Source organism: Paramisgurnus dabryanus, chromosome 20 (genome assembly GCF_030506205.2).
Source record: "Paramisgurnus dabryanus chromosome 20, PD_genome_1.1, whole genome shotgun sequence".
NCBI classification, from domain to species: domain Eukaryota; kingdom Metazoa; phylum Chordata; class Actinopteri; order Cypriniformes; family Cobitidae; genus Paramisgurnus; species Paramisgurnus dabryanus.
Window position 1 is genome coordinate 17,254,348 of NC_133356.1, and position 23,021 is coordinate 17,277,368.

At 36.0% G+C, this 23,021-nt stretch overlaps 6 protein-coding genes across 12 annotated transcripts; 1 reads left to right on the forward strand and 5 right to left on the reverse strand.

The window, feature by feature from the left end:
- Positions 1–528: 528 nt before the first annotated feature.
- LOC135786491 (calcium homeostasis modulator protein 2-like) lies at positions 529–1,624 on the reverse strand. The gene is made up of 2 exons (XM_065295957.1): positions 1,007–1,624; positions 529–921 (listed from the first exon to the last, which is right to left on the reverse strand). Exons 1-2 carry the CDS (start codon positions 1,550–1,552, stop codon positions 529–531), a joined length of 939 nt encoding a protein of 312 aa, XP_065152029.1. The 5' UTR covers positions 1,553–1,624.
- Positions 1,625–2,652: 1,028 nt separating this feature from the next.
- calhm1a (calcium homeostasis modulator 1a) lies at positions 2,653–5,606 on the reverse strand. Its single transcript, XM_065297545.1, has 2 exons — positions 5,058–5,606; positions 2,653–4,155 (listed from the first exon to the last, which is right to left on the reverse strand). The coding sequence occupies exons 1-2, from the start codon at positions 5,604–5,606 to the stop codon at positions 3,655–3,657; spliced, it is 1,050 nt and encodes a 349-aa protein (XP_065153617.1). The 3' UTR covers positions 2,653–3,654.
- Positions 5,607–5,967: 361 nt separating this feature from the next.
- Positions 5,968–8,464, reverse strand: calhm3 (calcium homeostasis modulator 3). The gene is made up of 3 exons (XM_065297546.1): positions 7,867–8,464; positions 7,494–7,749; positions 5,968–6,868 (listed from the first exon to the last, which is right to left on the reverse strand). Exons 1-3 carry the CDS (start codon positions 8,151–8,153, stop codon positions 6,419–6,421), a joined length of 993 nt encoding a protein of 330 aa, XP_065153618.1. The 5' UTR covers positions 8,154–8,464; the 3' UTR covers positions 5,968–6,418.
- A 724-nt stretch (positions 8,465–9,188) lies between these two features.
- Positions 9,189–12,393, forward strand: itprip (inositol 1,4,5-trisphosphate receptor interacting protein). Of its 2 annotated transcripts, none has more exons than XM_073812846.1 (2): positions 9,189–9,284; positions 10,307–12,393. In XM_073812846.1, exon 2 carries the CDS (start codon positions 10,314–10,316, stop codon positions 11,934–11,936), a length of 1,623 nt encoding a protein of 540 aa, XP_073668947.1. In that variant the 5' UTR covers positions 9,189–9,284; positions 10,307–10,313; the 3' UTR covers positions 11,937–12,393. The 2 variants fall into 2 exon arrangements, with proteins under 2 accessions (XP_073668947.1, XP_065152802.1); XM_065296730.2 differs by having other exon boundaries at positions 9,209–9,360; positions 10,307–12,392.
- A 506-nt stretch (positions 12,394–12,899) lies between these two features.
- On the reverse strand, positions 12,900–17,413 carry gsto2 (glutathione S-transferase omega 2). Of its 2 annotated transcripts, none has more exons than XM_065296732.2 (7): positions 17,387–17,413; positions 16,797–16,871; positions 15,780–15,888; positions 14,970–15,192; positions 14,621–14,716; positions 14,411–14,517; positions 12,900–13,293 (listed from the first exon to the last, which is right to left on the reverse strand). In XM_065296732.2, the coding sequence occupies exons 2-7, from the start codon at positions 16,825–16,827 to the stop codon at positions 13,143–13,145; spliced, it is 717 nt and encodes a 238-aa protein (XP_065152804.1). In that variant the 5' UTR covers positions 16,828–16,871; positions 17,387–17,413; the 3' UTR covers positions 12,900–13,142. The 2 variants fall into 2 exon arrangements, with proteins under 2 accessions (XP_065152804.1, XP_065152803.1); XM_065296731.1 differs by lacking the exon at positions 17,387–17,413 and adding an exon at positions 17,096–17,179.
- An 824-nt stretch (positions 17,414–18,237) lies between these two features.
- LOC135787039 (glutathione S-transferase omega-1-like) lies at positions 18,238–22,330 on the reverse strand. 5 transcript variants are annotated; one of them, XM_065296735.1, is made up of 7 exons: positions 22,279–22,330; positions 22,051–22,100; positions 21,250–21,358; positions 20,467–20,689; positions 19,536–19,637; positions 19,331–19,437; positions 18,238–18,738 (listed from the first exon to the last, which is right to left on the reverse strand). In XM_065296735.1, exons 2-7 carry the CDS (start codon positions 22,079–22,081, stop codon positions 18,588–18,590), a joined length of 723 nt encoding a protein of 240 aa, XP_065152807.1. In that variant the 5' UTR covers positions 22,082–22,100; positions 22,279–22,330; the 3' UTR covers positions 18,238–18,587. The 5 variants fall into 5 exon arrangements, with proteins under 5 accessions (XP_065152807.1, XP_065152808.1, XP_065152810.1 ...); XM_065296736.2 differs by lacking the exon at positions 22,051–22,100 and having other exon boundaries at positions 22,279–22,304; XM_065296738.2 differs by lacking the exons at positions 22,051–22,100; positions 22,279–22,330 and adding an exon at positions 21,931–21,953.
- Between the last annotated feature and the right edge of the window lie 691 nt (positions 22,331–23,021).

Here is a 23,021-nt window from a genome sequence, read left to right on the forward strand (position 1 = left end):
TATATAGTCACATGTAAAAAAATGTATAGATTAATAAGTGGGCAGCCCATATTTATCAACTGACACATCTTACTATTTTGCTGATGTAAGTATGCACGTTTATCAACATGTGGCCGCTGCACCTTTGACCATCACAGTTTGACACTTATTAGTGCTTAGGTGTGTCTCAATACCTAAGAGGTTACTTTTTGGGTGAGAATTGTTATTCATTAGACACAGCATGAGGTCATCTTAACCTTAAAGCACAGGGCGTACTCAAATAAATAATTATTGAAACACAGCCATCTGAGATGCCAAAAACTTAAACTATAAGATTTACTTTAAGCTAACATTAGTTTACTGAATAGATCACACCATACCATAAAAAGAAAATCTGAATTACATCTTAATAAAGACAAATAATACATTAGTAACATAAATGGTTCAACAAAGAACATTAAAAATGAAAGATTCAGATGGCATAATGCAGGCTACCAAAGAGAAAATAAAATGTGCAATCGATCAATGCTGTGTTTCTAACATGACCATTTACTTTGGTAATTCCTTGTTTTCATTTGTGTAATGGGCCCATTTGTTTAAGCGGCTATACATGGGTGCATCATTGATCTCTCTATACATGTAAACCCCTGTGATCCGGTTCCAGTCTAGACTGGGAATAACTTTCCTGGCACCCTGACTCTTTTCTAAAAGCTCCTTCTCTTGATTATCCAATTCCACTATGCCAAAGAAGCTCTTGACACTTTCAGCAGCGTTTAATTTAGCGTGTACTTCAGCCGTACGTTGGAAAAGAGCTTGTTCACTGGAGCGGTACTGGGACCAGTAAGCCTCTTGCAGAAATCCCAGTGAAGAACAGCAATGTTTTAGGCAGAGGAGCAGAAAGATGGAGAGGGAGATGATCCCAACCAGTAACCAGCCAATGAGCTAGATGACAAAAACAGTAATACTGATCACCCTTGACACTTCAAAAACTATTATTACTACTATTACAGGCCTACAGGACACATACCTGAGATTCATACTTTAACTGGCGTTCAACCTTTCCAGTGAAATTCATAAGTGGAGCAGGCAAATCCTTACATGGAAACCTGGCCATGATTTCTGGAGTTTCTGTAGTTGGAGGAAAATTGTCCAATGACGAGGGGTCTATAAACTCACTAAAAGCACAGACATACGCTTCTCCTCTCAGGAGGGAAAACACAAACCAGGTGACTGGAGCAACCACTGCCCTTCCCACAATGGAGCCCACCAGAGCAAAAGCAGCAGTCCCAGACAGTTTTCGGCATTTTCTTGTGCGACACTCATGCAAAACATCCCAGGTGTTTCTATTGAGCATCACCCCAATAACAAAGAAAGCAAGGGCGGGCACACCAATCGCTGCTAGGCCATACAGGTAATTCTTCTTTGGTGAACACGGACAGTTAAAAGCTAAGATGTTGTATGCTGTCTGACTGATTACTGTTCCTAAACCAATGAGGCCATTTATAATGGCTGTATGCTTATTCTTAAGGATGGGTGAAATAAATGTAAAATATTCAGAGACGAGTGCAGACATGTTATCCTGCTATAACTGGGAATCTTTCTCTCAATGTCTTTTCACTCTTGTGAGCTGTCTCTGTAAATTAAACCGTATACACTGACAAAGACCAATGTAAATGAATGTGACATTTTGAATTAAAATAAGTGCAAAATAGAAAAAGCACCCATACAGAAATCTGATACATGGACATGTAAACATATAAAATATATTAATATGTAGATTTAACAGATTTATAACATGCAACATGCTTGCACACACATAAAAACATGCCGTTTAAAATACTATAACATGTGTCTTTTTATAATATATTACACTTTTCTTTGAACAACTTGAGTTTATACACCTCTTATAATTTATGTATATTCTCAACAAATAAACTGTCATTTGATTTTTTCATATATGGCTACATATCACATTTCTGCATGATAACTGTATTACAAAAATATAAACTCTAAATAAAAAGAGAAATACAGAGTATTATGAAAAACTACTTCCACGCCAAAACATGATATCAAGGTGCAATTCTAAAATATAGACTTACATTTCAATGTCAGGAAGTACAAATGGTGACGCTAAACATCCACAAAATGTTTAAAACATGTTCAAACAAAAACAAACTTTAAAAAAACAAAGCAGATGTCTGTATGTAGCATGTAGTTGTGAAGTGAGAGCATTTTGTCACTTTGTTGCATATATAGGCCTACAGGTGAATCATCTGCAGTACACCTATAACTAAAATCTGAGCATTTAACTATTATCCGGTTTTAAACTTGCTTTACAACTTATAAAAGCTAAATTGTCATCAATAATTAAGTCTAAGTAATATTTCTTTAAAAGACAACAACCATTAACTTTAATTGTACATTTTAAAAATGGTGGGTTGTTTCAACTCAACTAAAATATGGATAAACCCAAAAAACAGGGTTTAAATTAACTTATGCTGGGTTGTTTCAAACCAAAATGTTGGGTTATTTCAATCCACACACTAAATAATGGTGCCCCCTTGTGGCCCCCCAAAGAAAATGTATGACAAATTTTAATTAAAGGAACACGCCCACATTTTGGGAATTTAGCTTATTCACCGTATCCCCCAGAGTTAGATAAGTGCATAAATACCTTTTTCATCTTCGTGCGTGCCATAACTCTGTTGGACGCAGCCCCCGCTAGCTTAGTTTAGCACAAAGACTGGAAGTAAATGGCTCCAGCTAGCATACTACAAGTGACAAAATAATGCCAACATTTTCCTATTTATATGTTTAAAGTAGCAGTGCTTTGTCTTCTGAGAATAGTTACCAGAATGTATACGATTAAAAGATGGCTGTGTCTCACATGACCAAGTTATTTGTACACGGTGTGACTATACAAATCATTTCCAGTCTTTGTGCTAAGCTAAGCTAGCGGGGGTGCTTCAGACAGAGTTAGGGCAAGCGCGGGGATGAAAAAGGTATGTATGGACTTATCTAACTCTGGGGAATACAGTGAATAAGCTAAATTCCCAAAATGTGGGCATGATCTTTAAACAAAACATATTAACTTGTACAATGTAGTGCTGTTGGTTAGTAGCTTTTATTCTGAGGTTAGGGGGCGTGCACACCAAAGCTTTTACTTCAGCGGCCAGCTGATGTTTTCAATTGTTTCCAATAGAAGTGCTGCGCTTTTCAAAAAAGCCAGCAGCTGGTGTGTTTTTTTTCACGCTGAAAGCCGGCACTCTGCGTTTTATCCCCACTCATCATTGCACGACTGATAAACAAAACAGAGATATCATGGCAACCAAAGCTGGCGGTTGGCATCCGCCTGGCGTTTTCAGATGCTTTTAAAAGCTTTGTTGTGCACACTCCCTATTTACACAGAATTTATGATAAATTAATGTATTTTATAAAATGTCATAAAACTGGGGCCCCCCTGACACAATCTGGCCGCCCCCAGTTTGAGAACCATTGATATAGGGAACCACTTTTACTGCTATTAAGCACCAATTTTTTACAGTGCATTCTTGGGTCAAATATGGACTTTTCCAGGTTCTTTAACTTTGTCTATATTTTACAAAACCATGGGTATAACCACCCAAGCATCTATACATGCTATTATGAGAGTTCAAAGTAGGATCAAATAATAAGTCAGACTTTGGAGTAGTATGCCACAGTTGTTTTCTTCATAGATGTGTGAGTGAGATATTCCTCAGAGAAGCTGTTAGTATCTGAATGCGCATGTCCATTCATATCTTTAATTTGTCTTTTTAGGTTCAATGGTGGTTTACATATATGCCAGTTCCACAGGACTTTGTTCATGTCTTCTTCTCTACGGACCCCGAGAAGTTTCTCTTCATCGCTTTTCTGTTTTTCTGGATCTTCATCTTTATCACCTTTTCCTTTCTTCCCGGGAAGATGGAAGTGTTGCACAATTTCACCGCTTATGCTCTCGAAGTATTGCTGTATGCAGACCTTGGCAAAGCTCTTGGCGTGCTCTTTGCACGTCTCGTCGAATAACTTGCGCTCCATATCAATGTAGTGCGACCAATACTTGGTTTTCAGGAATGCGGCTTGTGAGAAACAAGGTCGGATTGCCCTTGCCAAAAAAGCTACTAGAGTTATTAGCATTAAGAAAAACCATCCACAGGCCTGTAGAAAAATAACAGGACAAAAGATTAAGTAACGCAATGTAATGCCCACATTTCGTGCTCTTAAAGGGGACATATCATGAAAATCTGACTTTTTCCATGTTTCAGTGCTAAAATTGGGTCTCCAGTGCTTCTATAAATCTAGAAAATGTGAAAACGATCAACCCAGTAACTTAGTTTTGGTAAACCATTCTCTGCAAGCATGTGAAAAAAAAGCTAATTGAAATTTGGCTCCCCATGTGATGTCAGAAGGGGATAACACCGCCCTTTAATCTGCACTATCCAACCACGGCACTGCCATTTAGTGCAGAGATCAGCTCATTCGCATCTTAAAGGACACCTCCAAAATGGCACATTTTTATCACACCTAAAAAGTGGCAATTTTAACATTCTATAATAAATTATCTATATAATATTTTGAGCTAAAACTTCACAAATGTACTCTGGGGACACCAAAGATTTATTTGACATCTTAAAAAAGTCTTGTGAAATGTCCCCTTTAATTTGAAATTCCTGAAGAGAAAAAAAGCATAAAATGGTTGGCTGGTTTTAGCTGGTTTAGCAGGCTAGTTTAATCCGTTTTTACAGTATCTAGTCAAGTTGTGGTCAAGTTGCATAAACAAAGCCAGACTGTGACTTAGGTAAGAGCTAGTCTGACCAACTAGCAATTAGCTAACTTACTTAAAAGATTAAAAATAGACCAATCTACCTTCTTATGTAACAGACCTATTAAAGTTATGACCAATCTTGAAAATAAAATTAAATGACTAATTTGTAAAACTAATTAAAGCAGTTATGCAAGCCCACCCACCAAGTATAACCAGCTAAACACAACCAGATTAAACCAGTTTAGACTGTATTTCCATCAAGGATATATGATGAGACTTTGAAATGATGCCTTACCTGTGACAAACAGCGAATGTATCTCTTGGCCGCTTCGCTGGAGATAACATCGTGTGCTTCAAACACGTCTGAACATGGTAAAGTTGCCTGTAATTTAATGAGCGCCTTTCTGGGTAAGGTTTCATAGCTGCTGTTGATGAAATCCGATAAATCCATGCTGTGGCTGTAAGCACAGATAAAACTTCTTCCATGCATTAAAGTCACTGCAATCCACACAGCCGGTGCGATGAGAGCGCGTTGAGTCATAGAGCTAAACATGTAGCGCAAAACTCCTGGATCTTTCCTGCGCTTTCCAACGGGTCTCTTCCACTCTTCAGTCAACACTGATATGTTGTTGTTAAGCACGAATCCCAGTAAGAAGAACCATATCGGCGGAACGACAAGAATACCGACCCCGTACGCGTAATTGTAATCGGGGAGGCAAGGACAGGTGAACTCAAAAGATGAATACATCTGCGCACTTGCCAGAGCCATTATCCCACAAATACCATTCATGAAAGACTCTTGGTTGGCTTGTAGGAACTGCATCATAATCCTAAACTTATCCATTTTCAAAATTGGTCTTTTTATAAGTTTTTAAAGAGACTGTAGATAAAGATTATGCAACAATTAGTGCAAGTGATTATTAATAATTACTATCCTAATACTTATATTAATACAATAATAGTAGATTTACTTACAATGTGATACGAAATGAACACAGCAGGTGCAGACTTACTTCCACAGAGTTAAGCAAAAGTGAGGTTTGTTTGTAAGGTCAGTATGGACCTGTGACCTGCCCCTCCTTTATAGGCTGTAACAATCCTCACCTACCCCCTCCCCAAACAGTGTCTATTGCTTAAATTATGTCTACAGTAGACCATAATATGTAAATAATGAATGACAAAACAGCAAGTATTACTTTCTGAATATATGTATTTTAAACAAATGTACAATTATATAAGCAAAGGGCTGTACTGTATACAAAAAGGCCCTTTAATGACAGTAAATGACCTACCATGCTAAATAACATACATATAATATCAACATTATTTTTATATTAATGTTCTACATTTTATTTTTTAAGATGTTGCCTAGGTTCTGCAGTCATTTGCATCAAAGCCATATCCATGAGGTTGTTACGTAATGTGTGTGCAGGGACACATGCAAAATTACACAAAGCTAAATCCCAGCATAGTCAAATGCACTGGTATGCAGACTCTTGAAGTTGGTCAACGCAAAAGCTCCTGAATGGTCAAAAATCTTCTTAGAACAACACAATACAAGGGGTTAAACAGTGCTATGAGTATCTTTATTAATATTATATGAACATGTCAGTTAGTAGCATGAATCTAAGTATGATCTGTGTTTCTTTCTCTAGTCTACACATCGGAGAATAGAGCCTTTCCCTCGTTGTCTTCCCAGGTGATACACACTCTTGGTTTATAAGCCATTCTGGTCACATCCAGCTCCGGTTTGCACTCGAACCAACTTTCCAGCAAATTATCTACTTGATCTTGTCTTGTTATGCCATGCAGACGGTCGTCTTCTTCCTCCATGTCGTTTTGGATTTGGCCGGGTCTGATGGCATATGTGAGAGGAAGCCTCAAAGATTCATCCTCACGCATGCTTTCAAAGTACTGCATTACACATTTTCTGGCAAAATCTCTGGCATGTAGCACGCAGGTCTCATCGAAAAGTTTCTGCTCAACGTCCAGGTAATTGCTCCAGTAGCGGGTCTGCAGAAAAGTGGGGTAGTTGAAGCAAGGCTTCGTGATGCGAGCCACGGCGCCCAAAAAGATGAGGATGAGGAGGATTGACCAGCCTATTGCCTGAAGAAGCAAAATAGAATGAAGAATATATATTATGTACAGCATACAAACTTAAAAAAACACATGTGGAGGATTTTACCACCAGAAATGTCTGGTTAATCTTTCCTAAACTTGAAAAGAAAGGTGCTACACAATGTCACTGAAGAAACATTTTTGGCTGTATTGATGCTAAATAGCACTAAAAGCTCGTAATCATAGGGGAACCATTTTTAGTGCTAGGACATATAAAGCACCTATGAAGAACCATACAGGGGTGATATAGCACTGCTATAGCACCAGATATGGTTCTATATAGCACAATGTGGTTCTTGGTTCTACACAGGTGCTACATAGGTGCTATATGGCAATTAAAAAGGTTCCCCTATGATTACGAGCCAGTGAACCACTTTTAGTGCTATTTAGCACCGTTTGTTTTTTAGAGTGTGAACTTAACCACAATATCCTAAAAATATTTCTGTTTTACAAAAGGTTCTTTGTAAAGGTTCATTAGACTAAAAATGTTAAGAAAGAAATGGTCCTTTGACTGAGTGGTTCTTTGGAGAACCAAAAATGGTTCTATATTTTATTGTAGTATATTTTTAAGATCTTTTGACTAAAGATTTACATAAGCCAAAAGCTCACGTACCTGGGAGTAACAACGCACATAGCGTGATATAGCTTTGCGATAACTACTGTTTTTGAAGATGACATCTTCTTTGCAGGATACTTTAGCCATGATCTTCATCAGTTCCAGGCCGGTGCTGTTGGGTAGGCCTGTGAAATATTTGGGGTTTACGTTCATACTGAACGCACAGATTAAACATTTTCCATCTAGGAGAGTCATTAGAATCCAGACCATGGGGGCCAGAAGGGAACGCTGAATCACTGCTGAGAGAAGAAATCTGGGGAAACAATAAAATATTATTTATCATTTTGCAAATAGAAATTAGATAGATTGTCATTTGCTTTATACTGATGTATAGTAGCAAAACACAGCAACAGCAAAAATAAAAGCTTACTTAACCACTGCTGGATTTTTTGTCCTCCTTCCAATGGGTCTGACCCATTCTTCCATAGACACACCTGTATGACGATTAACTAATATTCCCAAAAAGAACAATATAACAGGAGGGACAAACATGACCCCCAGTGCGTACATCTTGTTGTATTGAGGTAAACATGGACAGTTGAAATCAAAACTTGTATACAGCTTGACGCTGATTAAGGACAGTATAATACAGATACCATTGGAGATGGACTCAGAATTTGACTGAAAATATTGCAAAACCAACTTGAAACGATCCATTGAATAAAACTTTTATAAACGATACAAATAAAAAATATAACTATACGATCTATTGATGAATCACACGAAGCCTATACTTATCTGACGATAACCGGCACCTGCTGTGTTGTGGTATCTGCGCTGTTCAAATCAATAGTAGCCTATGCAGAAATAAATCTGAAAAACTCACTTCGTCTTATGCAGATTAGCTTTGCTTGTTAATAAGCGTTTTAAAATAATAGCAAACAGCCTGTCAGTAAATAAAGCGCTTTTTAAAATAGTTAACACGTCTGCATCCTCTGCGCAATGTATTGTGGCGCACGCACCTGCAATAGTTCCTTTTAGCCACACCCAAAGTGCGCACTAATTCTTGACAGAAAATCTGTTTATAAACTGGGTTTTACTTTACCCTGTCTTACATTTCCTTTTATAAATATCAAGTACAAAAGTTGTTATAAAATATATATATATATATATATATATAAATAGTGGAATACATAGTAAAAAAATTACAATAAGCCACATCAAAAATAAACCTAACTAAATTTAATATTTTTTTCAATAATAACCACAGTTAAATAACGTTTAAATAATGTCCTACAAACAGCTAAATATTGATATATAAATATATAAATGCACATTATATTTAGATTTTTGGTGAGGTAGTGACCTCGTGTGGTAGCTTCTAGAGTTAGCAAACAAGTCATTAAATAACTTTTTGTCATTTTATATTTAACACACACATGTAGGGCCTATATAGAATGTACAATGTATATCACTAAGATTAAATGTACATTTATAACCACTGAACTACTAATTAAGTGCAGACCACAGTTACACATTTAACCAAAGTGGACACTTAAAAAGTAGGTAGACTATATATTATTTTGTATTACTATATGTGATATACACTCAAAAACTGAACGAGATAAATGAGACGCTTAGCATGAAGTGTTTATAATTTCGCCATCCAGTAAAATGAAGCGTACACATATGATGACGACAGGGTTATGTCAGCATGGGAAGTCTACTCTACTGGTCCAACCCACGTGCTTTTTATAGAGAAGCGAAAAAACGGCCACATTGGTCACTTCCTTGTTGTGAGGAGAGAGCATCTCGTGAACAGGATAAGGAAACTGTGAAATGATAACGGTACTCTAGCGCTTTCTCTTTCCTCGGTCACTTTTAAACAATGAGCAAGGCAGGTGTTTAACGCTTGGAGTGCATTGTAAGTCACAACTTTTTTCTTCATCGTCGATTACTTTGATCGTCTTACACATTTACATATTGAAAACAACAGATTAAACAACCCTTAAAATGGAAACATACATCAAATGGGGGTTTAAAACCGCATATAACGTCATAACAAAACCACGCAATGCAGTGGAATAAAAGTTAAGTCACAGGAAGAGACACGCCTTTAAGCCGTTATTTTATTACGTCACGTCTACTTATACAAGTTTTTTGTTGTCTCTTCTCTTTTTAAAGTGTGTAAAATAACTTATTAGACAAACATAATCGTGTGGCGTTAATTGTTTATTTTTTGTTTGTTGCTTAGACTTGCTATAGCTGTGTAGAGCGTGGGAAACACGTCACACAAGTTTTCCTTGTAAGCTACATCTGTTACGCTATGATTAATCCATTAATCAATCATTCACGTTGTTATTATTATAAACCATTATTATGAAAATATAGAATTGTGATGTTTAACTTGGATGATGATAATTGTAAAATCACCTATGATGCACAATAGTGAGAAAAGGAATGTTTATTTTTATTTTTAAATAAGAGCTTCTTTATTCTGCCTAACTCCAATAATTACTCAGACTTTAAATGTCACACCATAAATAAACCACTTACATAACTTCCTCCTCTGTTTAAACAAGGTTTCCAAAGCTGTAGACAAGTCACAATTTCATAATACTTTACTGAGTTGAGAGGATACAAAAGTTTTGGTATAAGTTTTATGCCGCCAATATAAAAACATCCAGCAGATAAATAATGCAGTAAATCTGTTATTTTTGGTGTATTTTTGGAGTTAGCTGTCTGATCTAATGCATTATGCATAAACGCTTAGTAATATTTATCTGATAAACTCTTTCTCATTGCAGGTCTTTTATATAACGCTAAATGATAGTGGCTCTTATGATAACATGTTTTTTATGCTTTCCCAGACGCAGGATGCAGGGTGCTATCGCACGGGTTTGCGTGGTGGTAGCCGCTGCCATTCTCAACCACCCATTCCTCTTCCCCAATGAGAACACCACCATCCCTGAGGAAGATGATGTCCTCATGGCCAGGATGAGAGAGCATCAGGAGAAGCTGGAGGCTGAACAGGAGCGTCTGGAACAGGAGATCTTTATATCTGAACAAGCTTTTGATCAGGAACCAGAAAGCTATGGCTGGTACTTTTGGAGCGCCCTCTGCCTTGTCATTTTCCTAACAATTGAGGTTTGCAGGCAGGATATGGTGCCTGCTGAAATATCTGACCCTGCTGAAGATGAGGATGGATATTTTAGTGCTGGATATCTAAGTGCTAAGGCTATCACTTTAGATAAAGGTGTCCTAAATAACTTTTGCAAGACCCGCTTTCATTCCTTCATCCATGAGAGAGCGAGGGTGCAGGAATTTGTCGAGGGCTTTGCAGATGATTTGTTAGATGCTTTGAAAAGTGTTTGTGATCGAGAGACTGACATGGAGGTTGAGGATTTTGTAGGCATAGGCAGCATGTTTGAGTCCTGGAGGGTTTGTAAGCCTCCCACGGTTGACCTCATAGTGCCATTTCTGTCATCCCAGCCGTACAGGTTTCAGTTTGAGTTCTGGTGTGATCCCGTCACTGACATCCCATTAGACCTGCAAGGATGTGTAAAGATTAAACTAACAAAGCCAAATGGGAATGGCGCAAACTGTCTCTGTGGCTCAGCCAATCTCGGTGACGATATGCTGTGTCTGCTTCACAATAAAAATAACTGTGAGACGACTGATGACCACGGGTTGGAGGAAGTCTTTTGTGAAACGGACACCACTTATTTGTCGAAAGATCGGATTATGAGATGGTTTCAGATTTCAGTGACCAAAGCATGGGGACAGATCTCTCATAAGTATGCGTTTGAGCTGGCATTTCAGAACCTAGATGTCCCTGGTGCACTAAAAATCAAATTCAGATCTGGAAAGACTGTCTTTCTTAATGTTACCCCTGCCGTGCAATATGAAAACACTGACGCGTATCTTATATCTCACTTTCCGTCCGATGCCAGTAACCCCTCAGACACTCATTGGGACCTCTCACTGGCTGTTTATGAAAGAAATCTACTTAAACACCTGGCTAAAAAACTTCCTACAAACTCCTGTCACATTCACTGTCTTCAAATAGTGTCTTTCTTACACGAAAAGCAGACTGCTTTGACTGGGAGAAATGCCCTTACGAATTATCACATGAAGACCGCAGTATTACACCTGCTATTGAGCAAATCTCCTTCATTATGGAAGCCACAAAATCTCGATCACAGATTACGAGATTTGCTTAGTTTTGTTCAGCAAAGCCTGGAGGAAAAGAGACTCTACCACGTTATTGTCGGGAACCCTCGCATACCTGTTGAAATTCAGATTCCTGAAATCTTCCGTACTGCTGAGCCAATAAACCTGTTTAGACCTCTTGTGTTGCAAAGGCAAATCTATGAGAAAATGGTGGAGCATTTTCAAGAGATGATTAGAAATACCTCCGTCCTCGTTCAAGAATATACCACACACTTCCCCAATGGTCACGTGGGTAACAAATTCAGCCCGAACCCAGATGTAATCTGACTCATTTCTCTGATCTGGCTACGAGTTGCGTTTTGCATCTTGAATGTAAATAGCATATTAATGCACTGACTGTTACCGATGCATTGTAACATTTGGGTTATATATGTCTGGCAGCTGTTCCTAGGAACCTTTTTACCGAAAAACCACGGGTAATAATTACAAACAAGATTTGAATATTTGTTATGTCTTGTTAAACATATTTAATCACAGTACTTAGCAGTATTAATATGAATTATCTGTCTGCTGACTTTTTAAACTGTTTAGTTTATGAGGAATACATTAAAATTAATTTTTTTTTCTTTTAAGAATTTGGCATTGTCATACCACAACCTGGTGCAATGAATATGGACTTTGAAATGTGAGATCTTTCCTGAACAAACATTATGATCAGGAATGCATAACAATTAATCGCGATTAATCTATAGCAAGAATAAAAGTTTTTGTTTATATCATTTGTGTTTGAACTGTGTATAATAATTATGTATATAAATTGTATATAAATATATATTTATATATTAAGTAATAACATTTCTTAAATGTATACATGCATGTGTGTGCATTTATCTATACAAAGTTATTTTACACAGTTCACACACATATGATGTAAAAAAAAAAATGTTGTTCTGCTATAGATTAGTCGCGATTAATTGTTATGCATCCCTATTCCCTATGATTTACGTGAACCTCCATTTCAAGTCAAGCATGTCAAAATTTCTCCAGGGTCAGCAAAAACTATCAGACAACAGAGGGTTAAACCCATATAGATTTTTCTTCTGTAGTACACAAAAGGTGTTGTTAATGTTCATGCTGTATTTTTCCATTTAACAAATCTATACAAACCTACAGGACACACCCATTGGTGCCTGTTTTGGAGCCTGATGGCTCTTGGTCATTGGACAGTTTTATTATGTTATATGAAAGACAGAAAATCAAACATGAAGGCGAGTAAAAAAAAAATGACAATTTTAATTTTAGAGTAAACTTTGCCTTTAATATTTTACCATTAAGTGTGATGATAGGTAGTTAAAGAGTAGATATACAGTAAAGATACATATTGCATTTGGTTTATTTGTATAAATGACATAAAACCATACACCATAAAAAAGCAAAGCAACTGCTGAAAAGCACCTTCAGAATAAAAATACTTTGGCTAAGAAAAGAGTGATGACAAAAAACATCATGTTGAGCACACCAACATTGTGTACTTTATAAACCATAATCGAATAGAGGTTTCCCCTCCATGTAGCTGTCGAAGAACACTTTGTGAACCTCACTGCTGAACATGGTGGCTTTCACACTGGGATTCTCAAACATGACTTCAATCCACTTTCTTAACTCAGGAGTGGCTTCCAAACAACTGCAATACGAAGAGAGCATCAATTTGCAGAACTTTCATAATTATTCATAGTTTATTTTTAAAATGTACCATAAAGAGAAGTAATTTTTTTGCTTCTGTGAACAAAGTTCACTGTACAGAGTTTTTTATTTGTTTGGCTGACAAAAACCAAAGACCTACCTTTGTTTGTCTGATTAAATCATGTTTGGATATGTTCGATTTAATCTCAAAGATTTAGCAAAGGAAAAATATCAAAATGTAATAATGTATACTTAACATGGGCGTGGGAAGCCAAAAAAAAATGTGGGTAGGTCCAAAACATTTACTGGGGTAGAGTAGAGGTGCCTTTTTATCAAGCAATTACTTTTACAGTGTTAGACCTTGTTCCCACTGTCAGTCCAAATCCGATTTTGGTGCATATCCCATTAGAATCCAATTCAATCACATTTTTCTAATCTGTTTAAGCTTCATCCAGAGGTGCTTTGAAATCCTTTTCGAATCATATTTCTGGAAACCATTTCAGTCTGACTGCTCTGAACGCATTTGTGTAGCTTTTCGGTTACGTCATGCTGTCGTGTTACGTAAAACGTAAACACGTCAAGATGTCGAGGCAGATTGGCATGCCAGAGCAACATCATTGCCATAAAAACAGTTCAGATAATCCAGATAACGGCAGAACTCTACAGGACGCACAGATTAGATCTGAACAGTTACACAATATGTACGGTGAGTCTGTTAAATCGGATTTGCACCAAAATTGGATTTGGACTGATAGTGTGAACAAGGTCTAAAAGGCTTTGTTTACCTTGTTCCGTCGCAGGGGCACTGTAGGGGAAAGTAGTAAAGGAACAAAATTGAGTTTAAATTATATGGATTCTAAATGAACCAAGTGGAATAGATTTGAGTCGAGGCTGTAGCTAAAACGTGGAACGGAGTTTAACAAAATGTATTAGTGCATTACTCAAGTGAATACAATGGATATGACTGACGGCGCTCTGACAGTGAACAGACACGTGCGCTAACTTCAAGAAAAAGTGAGTGGGTCTAATATCCTTGGCTTTAAAACATAGGTAGGTCTTGTCCCACCCACATATAATGGTTCTGACGCCCATTAATTTTTTATATATTAAAAACTTACTGCTTAAGCCCCATCATTTCGATCCTCTCAAACCATGGCCATATCAAGTAATCAATCATTGTGACTGAATTTCCTCCAAAGTATTTGGTTTTGTTCTTCGCGAGAACCTATTCAAGCAGGAAGAACAGAATAAACAGATTACAACTGAAACGTATGAAATGAACATTTCCGTATTGGATCCTTACGGTTAAGGAAGGTGTTTCAACCCACCTCATTTAGTTTGGAGAGTTTATCTTTAAACTCCTTTTCAGGTACTGAGAGATCCTCTCCTTTGGTCATAGAGAGCTTATAGAAGAATGGAACCACCTGAAATAAGTACCCAGAGAGATTAATTTTAATATAAATGTCCTTTAAATAATAGAGAGTATTTAAGTAATTGAAAACTTGGTTTAAATTTTTACAGTACATTACTTGTGGTTATGATTACCTTCTTAGTTACTGTTGTTTACGTACACTTTAATTGAAACAAGTTATGGGGATAAATGAAACCACAGATCTGACAGAAGATGCATCATACATCTAAATTCAAACGACATCTCTCTGCACAAAAATCGCCTACCTTGGAGTACTCCTCTAGCAGCATTTTCTGTTGGGCCTTCTCAAAAGGGTCAGATGGGTACAGTTTCTTTGCGGGGTAGGCCTCCTCCAGAAAATCACAGGTGATTGGTGACTCAAATATCACCTGACCACTTGAGGTTTCCAACACTGGCACTGTCCCATTAGGATTCTTTTCCATAAACCAATTGGGCTTTTGTTTCGTATTCATGTTGACAATTTCATGCCTGTTTAAAAAAATGAATACAGTAACTACAGATGTTCTTTTTGCATTGTTTTGTAGTGGATTCTAAGCTAGCTTCAGAATAAAAAAGAAAAAAAATATCCCACGGTCCCCTTCCTTTGGAGCTCTCTAAAGCACCGCCTCCTCAAAAACACATTAATGCACACAAAACATAGTCTGCAAAGCATCACAAAAGATGCAACGCTTTCAAATTACCTCATGTCTCATTCAACAGTGTGACAGCATTACAGTACAAAGAACAACATTACAATAATATTGAACGAATACAATACTTGCTAGCCTCAATGAACATAATGATGACATGTGAGGTTAGGTTGACAAACAGGTAGGATCCTATCATAGCATATGGACCGAATGCAATGATTGGATAAACACTCATGGTCCAAAGACTTCCACACAGGATATATATCTTTTTTTATATCTAGACCACTAATCGATAGCCCTCAGCTATCATAACATTAGATTAATTTGAATATTGCATATCCAACCATTATTAAACATATGTACATTATGCCAAATCACCTCAGACTTTTGGCTAACTCTGTTACACACATCATTATCAGCACTCACTTAATGCCTTTGGCATGGAGCACCAGTCTTGTTCTTTGAGCAAATGGGCAGAATCTCATGCTGTACAGCCGAATAAGATCTTTAGGAACTGGTCCAGGAGCCGGGCTATCTACACACAAAAAAACAGGAAGCACAGATTTATTTACATTTTAATACTAGTATTACACTATATCGTTTATCAGAAAATAGCACTGCATCACAATTCAAATACCATCTGTTCTCTATTTAAAATTAAATTTAGTAAATTAGAGGTCTCCAACATGGTGCCCGCGGGCACCGGTTTCCCACACAGAGTCTGTGAGGTGCCTGCCAAAGCACATTCTATTAATAGTCTCAGTTTTAATATTTATTTATTACATATTTTATATTAGCTTGGCTTCTTTTATGCATTTGAACATTTTAAACAATAAGACATATCAACAAGTAAAGTAAAACTTATTTCATGCACACATTCTAACAGCTGATATTCACTGATATTGCGAGAAGGGGGAGTTTAGTGACGCTATAGTATTATTATAATAAATTATAAAATGAAATAAGCGATTCTTTACTGAAGTAATAACTTAGAGAAAAAAAGAGAAGCGGAAATTCCTGGAAATGTTGTAATTTGTCCTCTCTAGGCAACAACATTCACTTCCGTTACGAGTTTGTTTGTCCCTACTTGCACACTATATAGTTTCTATATGTATATAGTTTCCTTTCACAAAAGCGGTAAATTTGTTTAGGGCATAGTATGCTACAAATGGTACGCACTTGCTACGTTGCATAAATCTTAACAATAAGCATATCATAAATGTGCTGCGTCATGGTCTCAGATTACATCAAGACCTGTCTGCACCTCTTGAATAGTATTATATAACTCCTCAAGATAATGAGTTACATCCATGCACATTTAATTTAAATCTGACTATCTGTATGAATGGCTTTTTTAAAACACTAATACATGCAGAGCGTAGACTTTTAAACAATGCAATATTTCTGAATCAAGTCTGAAGTGTTACTTCATTCATTTCTTACCTTTTCCGTGACATTTTTGACAGTCAGCCATTATTGCGACCAGAGCGTTCACTTGAAGATCTGCTAAGGTAGAATCTGAGGTATAAAAGCATATCATTAAAAAACGAACTGCTGTTTTGTTAATTAAATTTAAATACGACCGATCTTACATCTGTTAACGTTAACGTTACATAATGCAGCGAATCTTGAAAGAATGTTTGAAAATGATTTTCACGGCCATCAAAGATGCCCAACATTTAACTAAAGGCGATGTACATGTAACATGAACATACAATATATAACATTTAAGTTTAACTTACCGGTCTCTACGTTTGACTTTAAAAGAGTGCAGCATTAGTTAGGAAAGTTCCGTTTTATAAAAAAATGGGTGTGGCTAAAAACTCACGAACACTCCTTACAAGCTTACAAACCACACCCACATTTGATTATATAAAGCTTATATACAAACCTGATTAACTACTTAATAAAGTCAAATGTTATATATACATAATAATATCATGTATGTATACTACAGATTTAAAGCATACATAATAATAACAGCAATAATTATTATTATTCATACATTTTTCATGTTGTGACTGTTACACTACCTTAAAATAAGTCTTTATCCATATGAATCAACAACGATGCAAATGGATTACGTTTCCATTAGTAGTTTACTTGGACAAAACACATCAAATGTCTTTCTTTTTATTTCCATACATTCCTTACTGTTGCTATGTTGCTGTCGGTGTCTTGCAAGCAACAACATGAAATGTCATGTTTATTTTGCAGTCGTACTTCACCTTGAATCAGTATGAATCATCTTATTCATATAACAGACAATATGTGAATTTGATCTAACACAAAGGTTATTTGGTAATATGCCATGAAAATAGCTCAGTATCTTGTTTTGCATTGTCACCCTCTGCTGTGCAAAAGATATCTAAATTTACAAAATTGTTCAACCCCTTTTCTCTGTTTAAGGTGTGCTTAAGCAAACAGATAAAGACTTGAAAAACCACCTGCAACGGTAGTCGTCCTTGCTTATAGAGTGATTATAGATATCATTAAAACGCTTTCTTGCAGCGATTGAATGACATCATAAAGATTATCTGCTAAATAATCATTCAGCCTCACAGGTTAAGAGTACACACAAGTTCTCTTTGATTGCAAATTACAATATTCCAAGTTAATTCCAGAAAATCCATCCAAACGTCAGTATGTATTACAGTTTCTTCTCTCTCGGCTTAAGGGGCCTACGCTGATAAAGAAAACGTTTCAGGATACATTTCAGAAAGGGTTAATCCATGAACTACTAAGATAACGAGAGGTTCTTTGTTATTATAAGATTTTTATTTTTACAAAGAAAACACTTAAAAAAGAAAAAAATATTAAAAAATATTGGTTTACAAAAACCACAGGAAGAAAATAAACACAATAATAATTTGGAGGAAGAATGTTTTAAGATGTACAAGAATATATTTTTATTAGGTTCAGTCATTTCATTTTTAATGGCAATAAAAAAGTTATTAGTCAGTAATTGAAATTTCCGTACTTTTACAATAAATCTTTGGTATTTAACAAATTTTTATCAAAATCGTTTGCTACAAAACCCCCTAAATGCATGCAAGCTTTTATTTAACAAACACCTTTTCTTGATTTTTTTATTTCACTTTCACTCTTAATTTCAATGAATCACTTTATTCTACAGAAAACAGATTCATGTCACTAATTCAGCTGAAGCTCACCTGAATTAACATGGTTTAATTTTAAGCATAAATTCTGGGTTATCATGGAAAATGATTTATTCTATAACCCATAATCATAATTAGGGTTCCCCTCTATGTAGGACTTATAGAAGACTTTGTAGGTTTCAGTGCTGAACATTGTTGCTTTCACATTGGGATCCTCCAACATGTGTTCGGTCCACTTCTTTAATGCCGGAGTACCGTCCAAGAAGCTGAAAAATTTGAAGAAAGTGTTAATGTGCCATCTTAAGTTTGATTTAATGATAACTCAGTTTGTGCTCAATTGTTCTCAGGCATGTGCTTTCCATTTTTGGGACACATGAAAAAAGCACTACGTCCCTTAAAGACTTCTAAGGGAAATGTGCACAAAGTTATTTTTGATTATTTGGACTTACTCTTTTATCGCTTTTATTAGTTCTATACACTTACAACAATGGCACTTTAAATTGCCACCTACTGGTGTAGGAGCAGCATTACACAAAATACAAAAAGAGTTTAGTCACCAATGTCATTCTAGCTCAATGTATCACCCAAGATTAATTTGTTCTGGATAATAACTGATAACAATGCTACAATGATAAAGTAAATAGTATTTGGTCAACCAGGTGATCTTAACATGACGTACTATATCTTTTTCTAGGCCACTGATAAAACCTGAGTATTCATTAAACTTAATGACTAATTCTTAACCTTCTCGTTGTAACAAAAAATGTATGACTGACTTTTCAATTTTCCTATGACACACACAATGTACGCTGTTTTGTTTTAAATGTATGTAATTAAAAAAATAGACAAAATACGTACTGATTCAGCTCCAACATCTCCATTCTTTCAAACCATGGCCACATCATGTAGTCAATCAATGTGATTGAATCTCCTCCAAAAAACTTGGTCTTCTTGTTGATGAGAATCTGACCAAAGCCATTAAACATAATAAAATAATAAAATATTAAGCAAAACAACTAAAATGACCGGTGTCAAAAAAAAAAAATGGAGCAATTCAACCCACCTCATTTAATTTGGAGAGGTTGTCCTTAAATTCAGCTAAAAGTGCCGAGACATCCTCTCCATTTTTCCTTCCCATAAGGATTTTATGGAAGTATGGAGTCAGCTAATAAAAAAAATACAATAACAATGATGTCATCATGTTTACTTTGTTAAAGATTTCCATCAGCATATCAAAGTTTAGCTAAGAAAGTTGACTATATGATTCCTTATGAAAAGTAACCTTAAATCAGCAGTCCTACTAAGAAATAAATATTAAAGCAATATCACTTGTGATATGGCTTTATTAGGCCAGAGGCAATCACAGTCATGCTGATATAGAGCCATATCACACTCCTACTCGAGTGATATTGCATTCATACAACAGTTTGACAGCAAAAACACAAAATCAACAACGAATTGTATTTAAAAGCCTCTTTTGTGTGGAACTATTTCCTTCCACCTCGGATTTTAATCCCAGGATAACAGATAGCCATTTCAGCCCTTGTTTTCAATGTCATAGCTGACTCCCAGGAGTGAGTTTTTTATTGCATGTGGCGAAAGAGCGAAGAGTGAGACTGAAAAATTAGCATTTATAACACCATAGGGCAGTTTCCTGGGCAGAGTTTAGATTAAGCCAGGACTAAGCCTAAGTTATATTGGGACTTTAAAGTAGTTTTTACAAACAAACCATACAAACACAATACTGGTGTGCATCTTGAAAAAAAAACAATGGCACTGATATGTGTTAAGATGTCAGTACAAGTATACATGCATTTTAGTCTGTGACTAGGTTAAGACCTGTCCGGGAAACCCTAAATATCTATCAGGATACATGTAAAAGCATATTGGTATGGCGTTTAATAGGCTGCATTAGTTTTAAAAAAACAGAAAGAGCTGTTGTATAAATACTTTACATTTACAATGGTGTTCATGTGTATCAGCAGACAACCTACTTTGGAGAAGTGTTCTAGTAGCATTCTCTGTTGGGCCTTCTGAAATGGGTCAGATGGGAGCAGTTTCTTCTGAGGATAGACCTCATCCAGGTACTCACAGGTGATTGGTGACTCATATATCACCTGACCACTCTCGGTTTCCAGCACTGGCACCAAACCAAGAGGATTCTTCTCAAAAAACCACTCAGGTTTATGTTTTAAATTGATGTTGATAGTTTCATGTCTAAAAAACACAAACAAACAAAATATCACAGGGAGTGATTTTCTTCTTATTTTAAATCAAAAACAGCTGTTAATTTTGTTTTAATTGAATGAAAACTATGGGACGGTTTCCCGGATGGCCTTAGTTATATTAGTACATTTAAGTAGTTTTAACAAACATACCTAAAAACATTACTGGTGTGCATACTGAGACAAAACAATGGCACTGATATATGTTAAGATATGTCAGTGCAAGGTGTTTTTAAATTAAGGCAGCATTTTATTCTTGGACTAGGATAAACCCTGTCTGGGAAACCGCATCTATGAGTCTCTAAAGATCGGCTTATGTTGGAAAGATGTTATCTTGGTAACGGGAAGCAAGGGAATACCATGTGCAGATATCTTGTTGAAAGCATTAAATCCTACTGAAATAAGCTGCAAAACACTGCATAAATGATTCTCGTAATTTAAATGGTAAACAGCTGATGGTTCTTAAGAGCATTCTTGATTGAAACCTTGTCTTTTCAACAACAAAAAAAAAAAAAAGTAAAACCTAAACTTCAATCTCACTATTGCACTTACTTTATTCCCTTGGCAAGAAGCACCATCCTTGTTCTTTGGGCAAAAGGGCAGAATCTCATGCTGTATAACCGAATATGGCCCTTTGGCACAGGGCCAGGGGCAGTGCTTCCTGTTGCACAAAATATACAAAAACAAACAATAAACCTGACCTACCTGTTAATAATACATAAGTTTTGTGGCTTCGAAAGATTAATCACTAAAGAAAAACATACTGGAATTACTGCATTAACATCCAACTTTTGTTGTTATTTTGGCTGAATATATTTTTTATATGTGTATGTTTAGTTTCCTCTTTTATAGAAATACATCTTGAATTACTTTTTAGAAAAGTTCAACCGGTGCTGAAAAGCAATGACTAACACAAAATGAGTAACACAATCATTGACAGTGCTAATTTCATTTCAACAGCATGACAAAGCACATTTACAGAATCAGCACTGTAATGAATGTCATTAATACTATGCTGTGCTGTAAAAAACATGCCAAGTCATGCTCTTGTCAGCATTAAAACACACATAAGGTAACACATACTCACTGGATTACCAAGGTAATCCTTGTATATAATGCAATAACTAAAACAACCAGTTTCCTAACACAACAAAAAGACACATCTAGACATGTTTAAGAAAATTACTTCAATAGGTAAATATTACAATTTAGTACATCATATTAATCACCCACAACACGGGTGACTTCTGCTGTCTCGTGTAACCTACAACGTTAGAAAATATGAAAGCTGGTTAACATATTTTATATCATTAAAATCAATCAAAGTCACTAATGATTTAAATGTTTTCGTACCTTTTCCAAGGCATTTCTGAGAGGCAGCCATTTTTATGATCAGCGTTGTTCTGGAAAAAATTGATCGAAATAACTGAGTAACGTTATGTTATTAGTTTAATCTAATTGCGTATAGACTAGTTAGACATATCGTTAGGTCACGATAAATGACAGCGATTATAACATAGCCATGTTACAATATTCCGTGGCTCAGAAAATATAATAATTGAACAGAAAAGTTTTACCTACCTGTTTGTTTGACTTTCTGCACAACTTCACATTTTTACAGTCTATGGTTAGGAGGTAATCAAACGGCACATGTCAAAATAAAAGTCCTTACTTTAAACAATTAACTGCAATAACAATTAAAAAAATTCTTATGTGAAACGTATATTTTATGCTTAATAAATACATATGAAGAGTTTCGTTGCAAAACGAGATAATTGGACAAACTGATTAATCCAGGTGTGCCTGACCTCAGTAGTCACAACAACAATAATCAGACACACCTGGATTAATCAGTTTGTCCAATAATGCCAGACAGGAAACAAGGAGCTGGCTGAAGTTCAGGAAGTAGTGCAGCTGGGCATAAAGCCTATTAATATCAATTCAACTGCAGTTGGTTCGTTTTTATTTAAACCTTCATAACTTAAAAATATAGTAGCACCATAAAACAAAACAAAATAATAACATGATAATAAACATGTTTTGACAAAATTGTTAAAAACGGAGTTATCTCGTTTTGCAACAAAACTCTTCATATTTTCCAATAAGTGTTCCACCTTCAAAAACTAACACAGGGGTTCCCAAACGTATAGACACACTTTCTTGTCATTGTATAAATTAAAGTTTAAGTGCAATGCCAAAATACCATATGGCCAGTTTTCAAAACCATTGTCATTGTTAGTCATCATTACCTGGACAAAACTTTTTGAGTCATTCACCACAATAACCAAGTGATGCTGCACAATTCTCAGATTGAAAACCCCTTA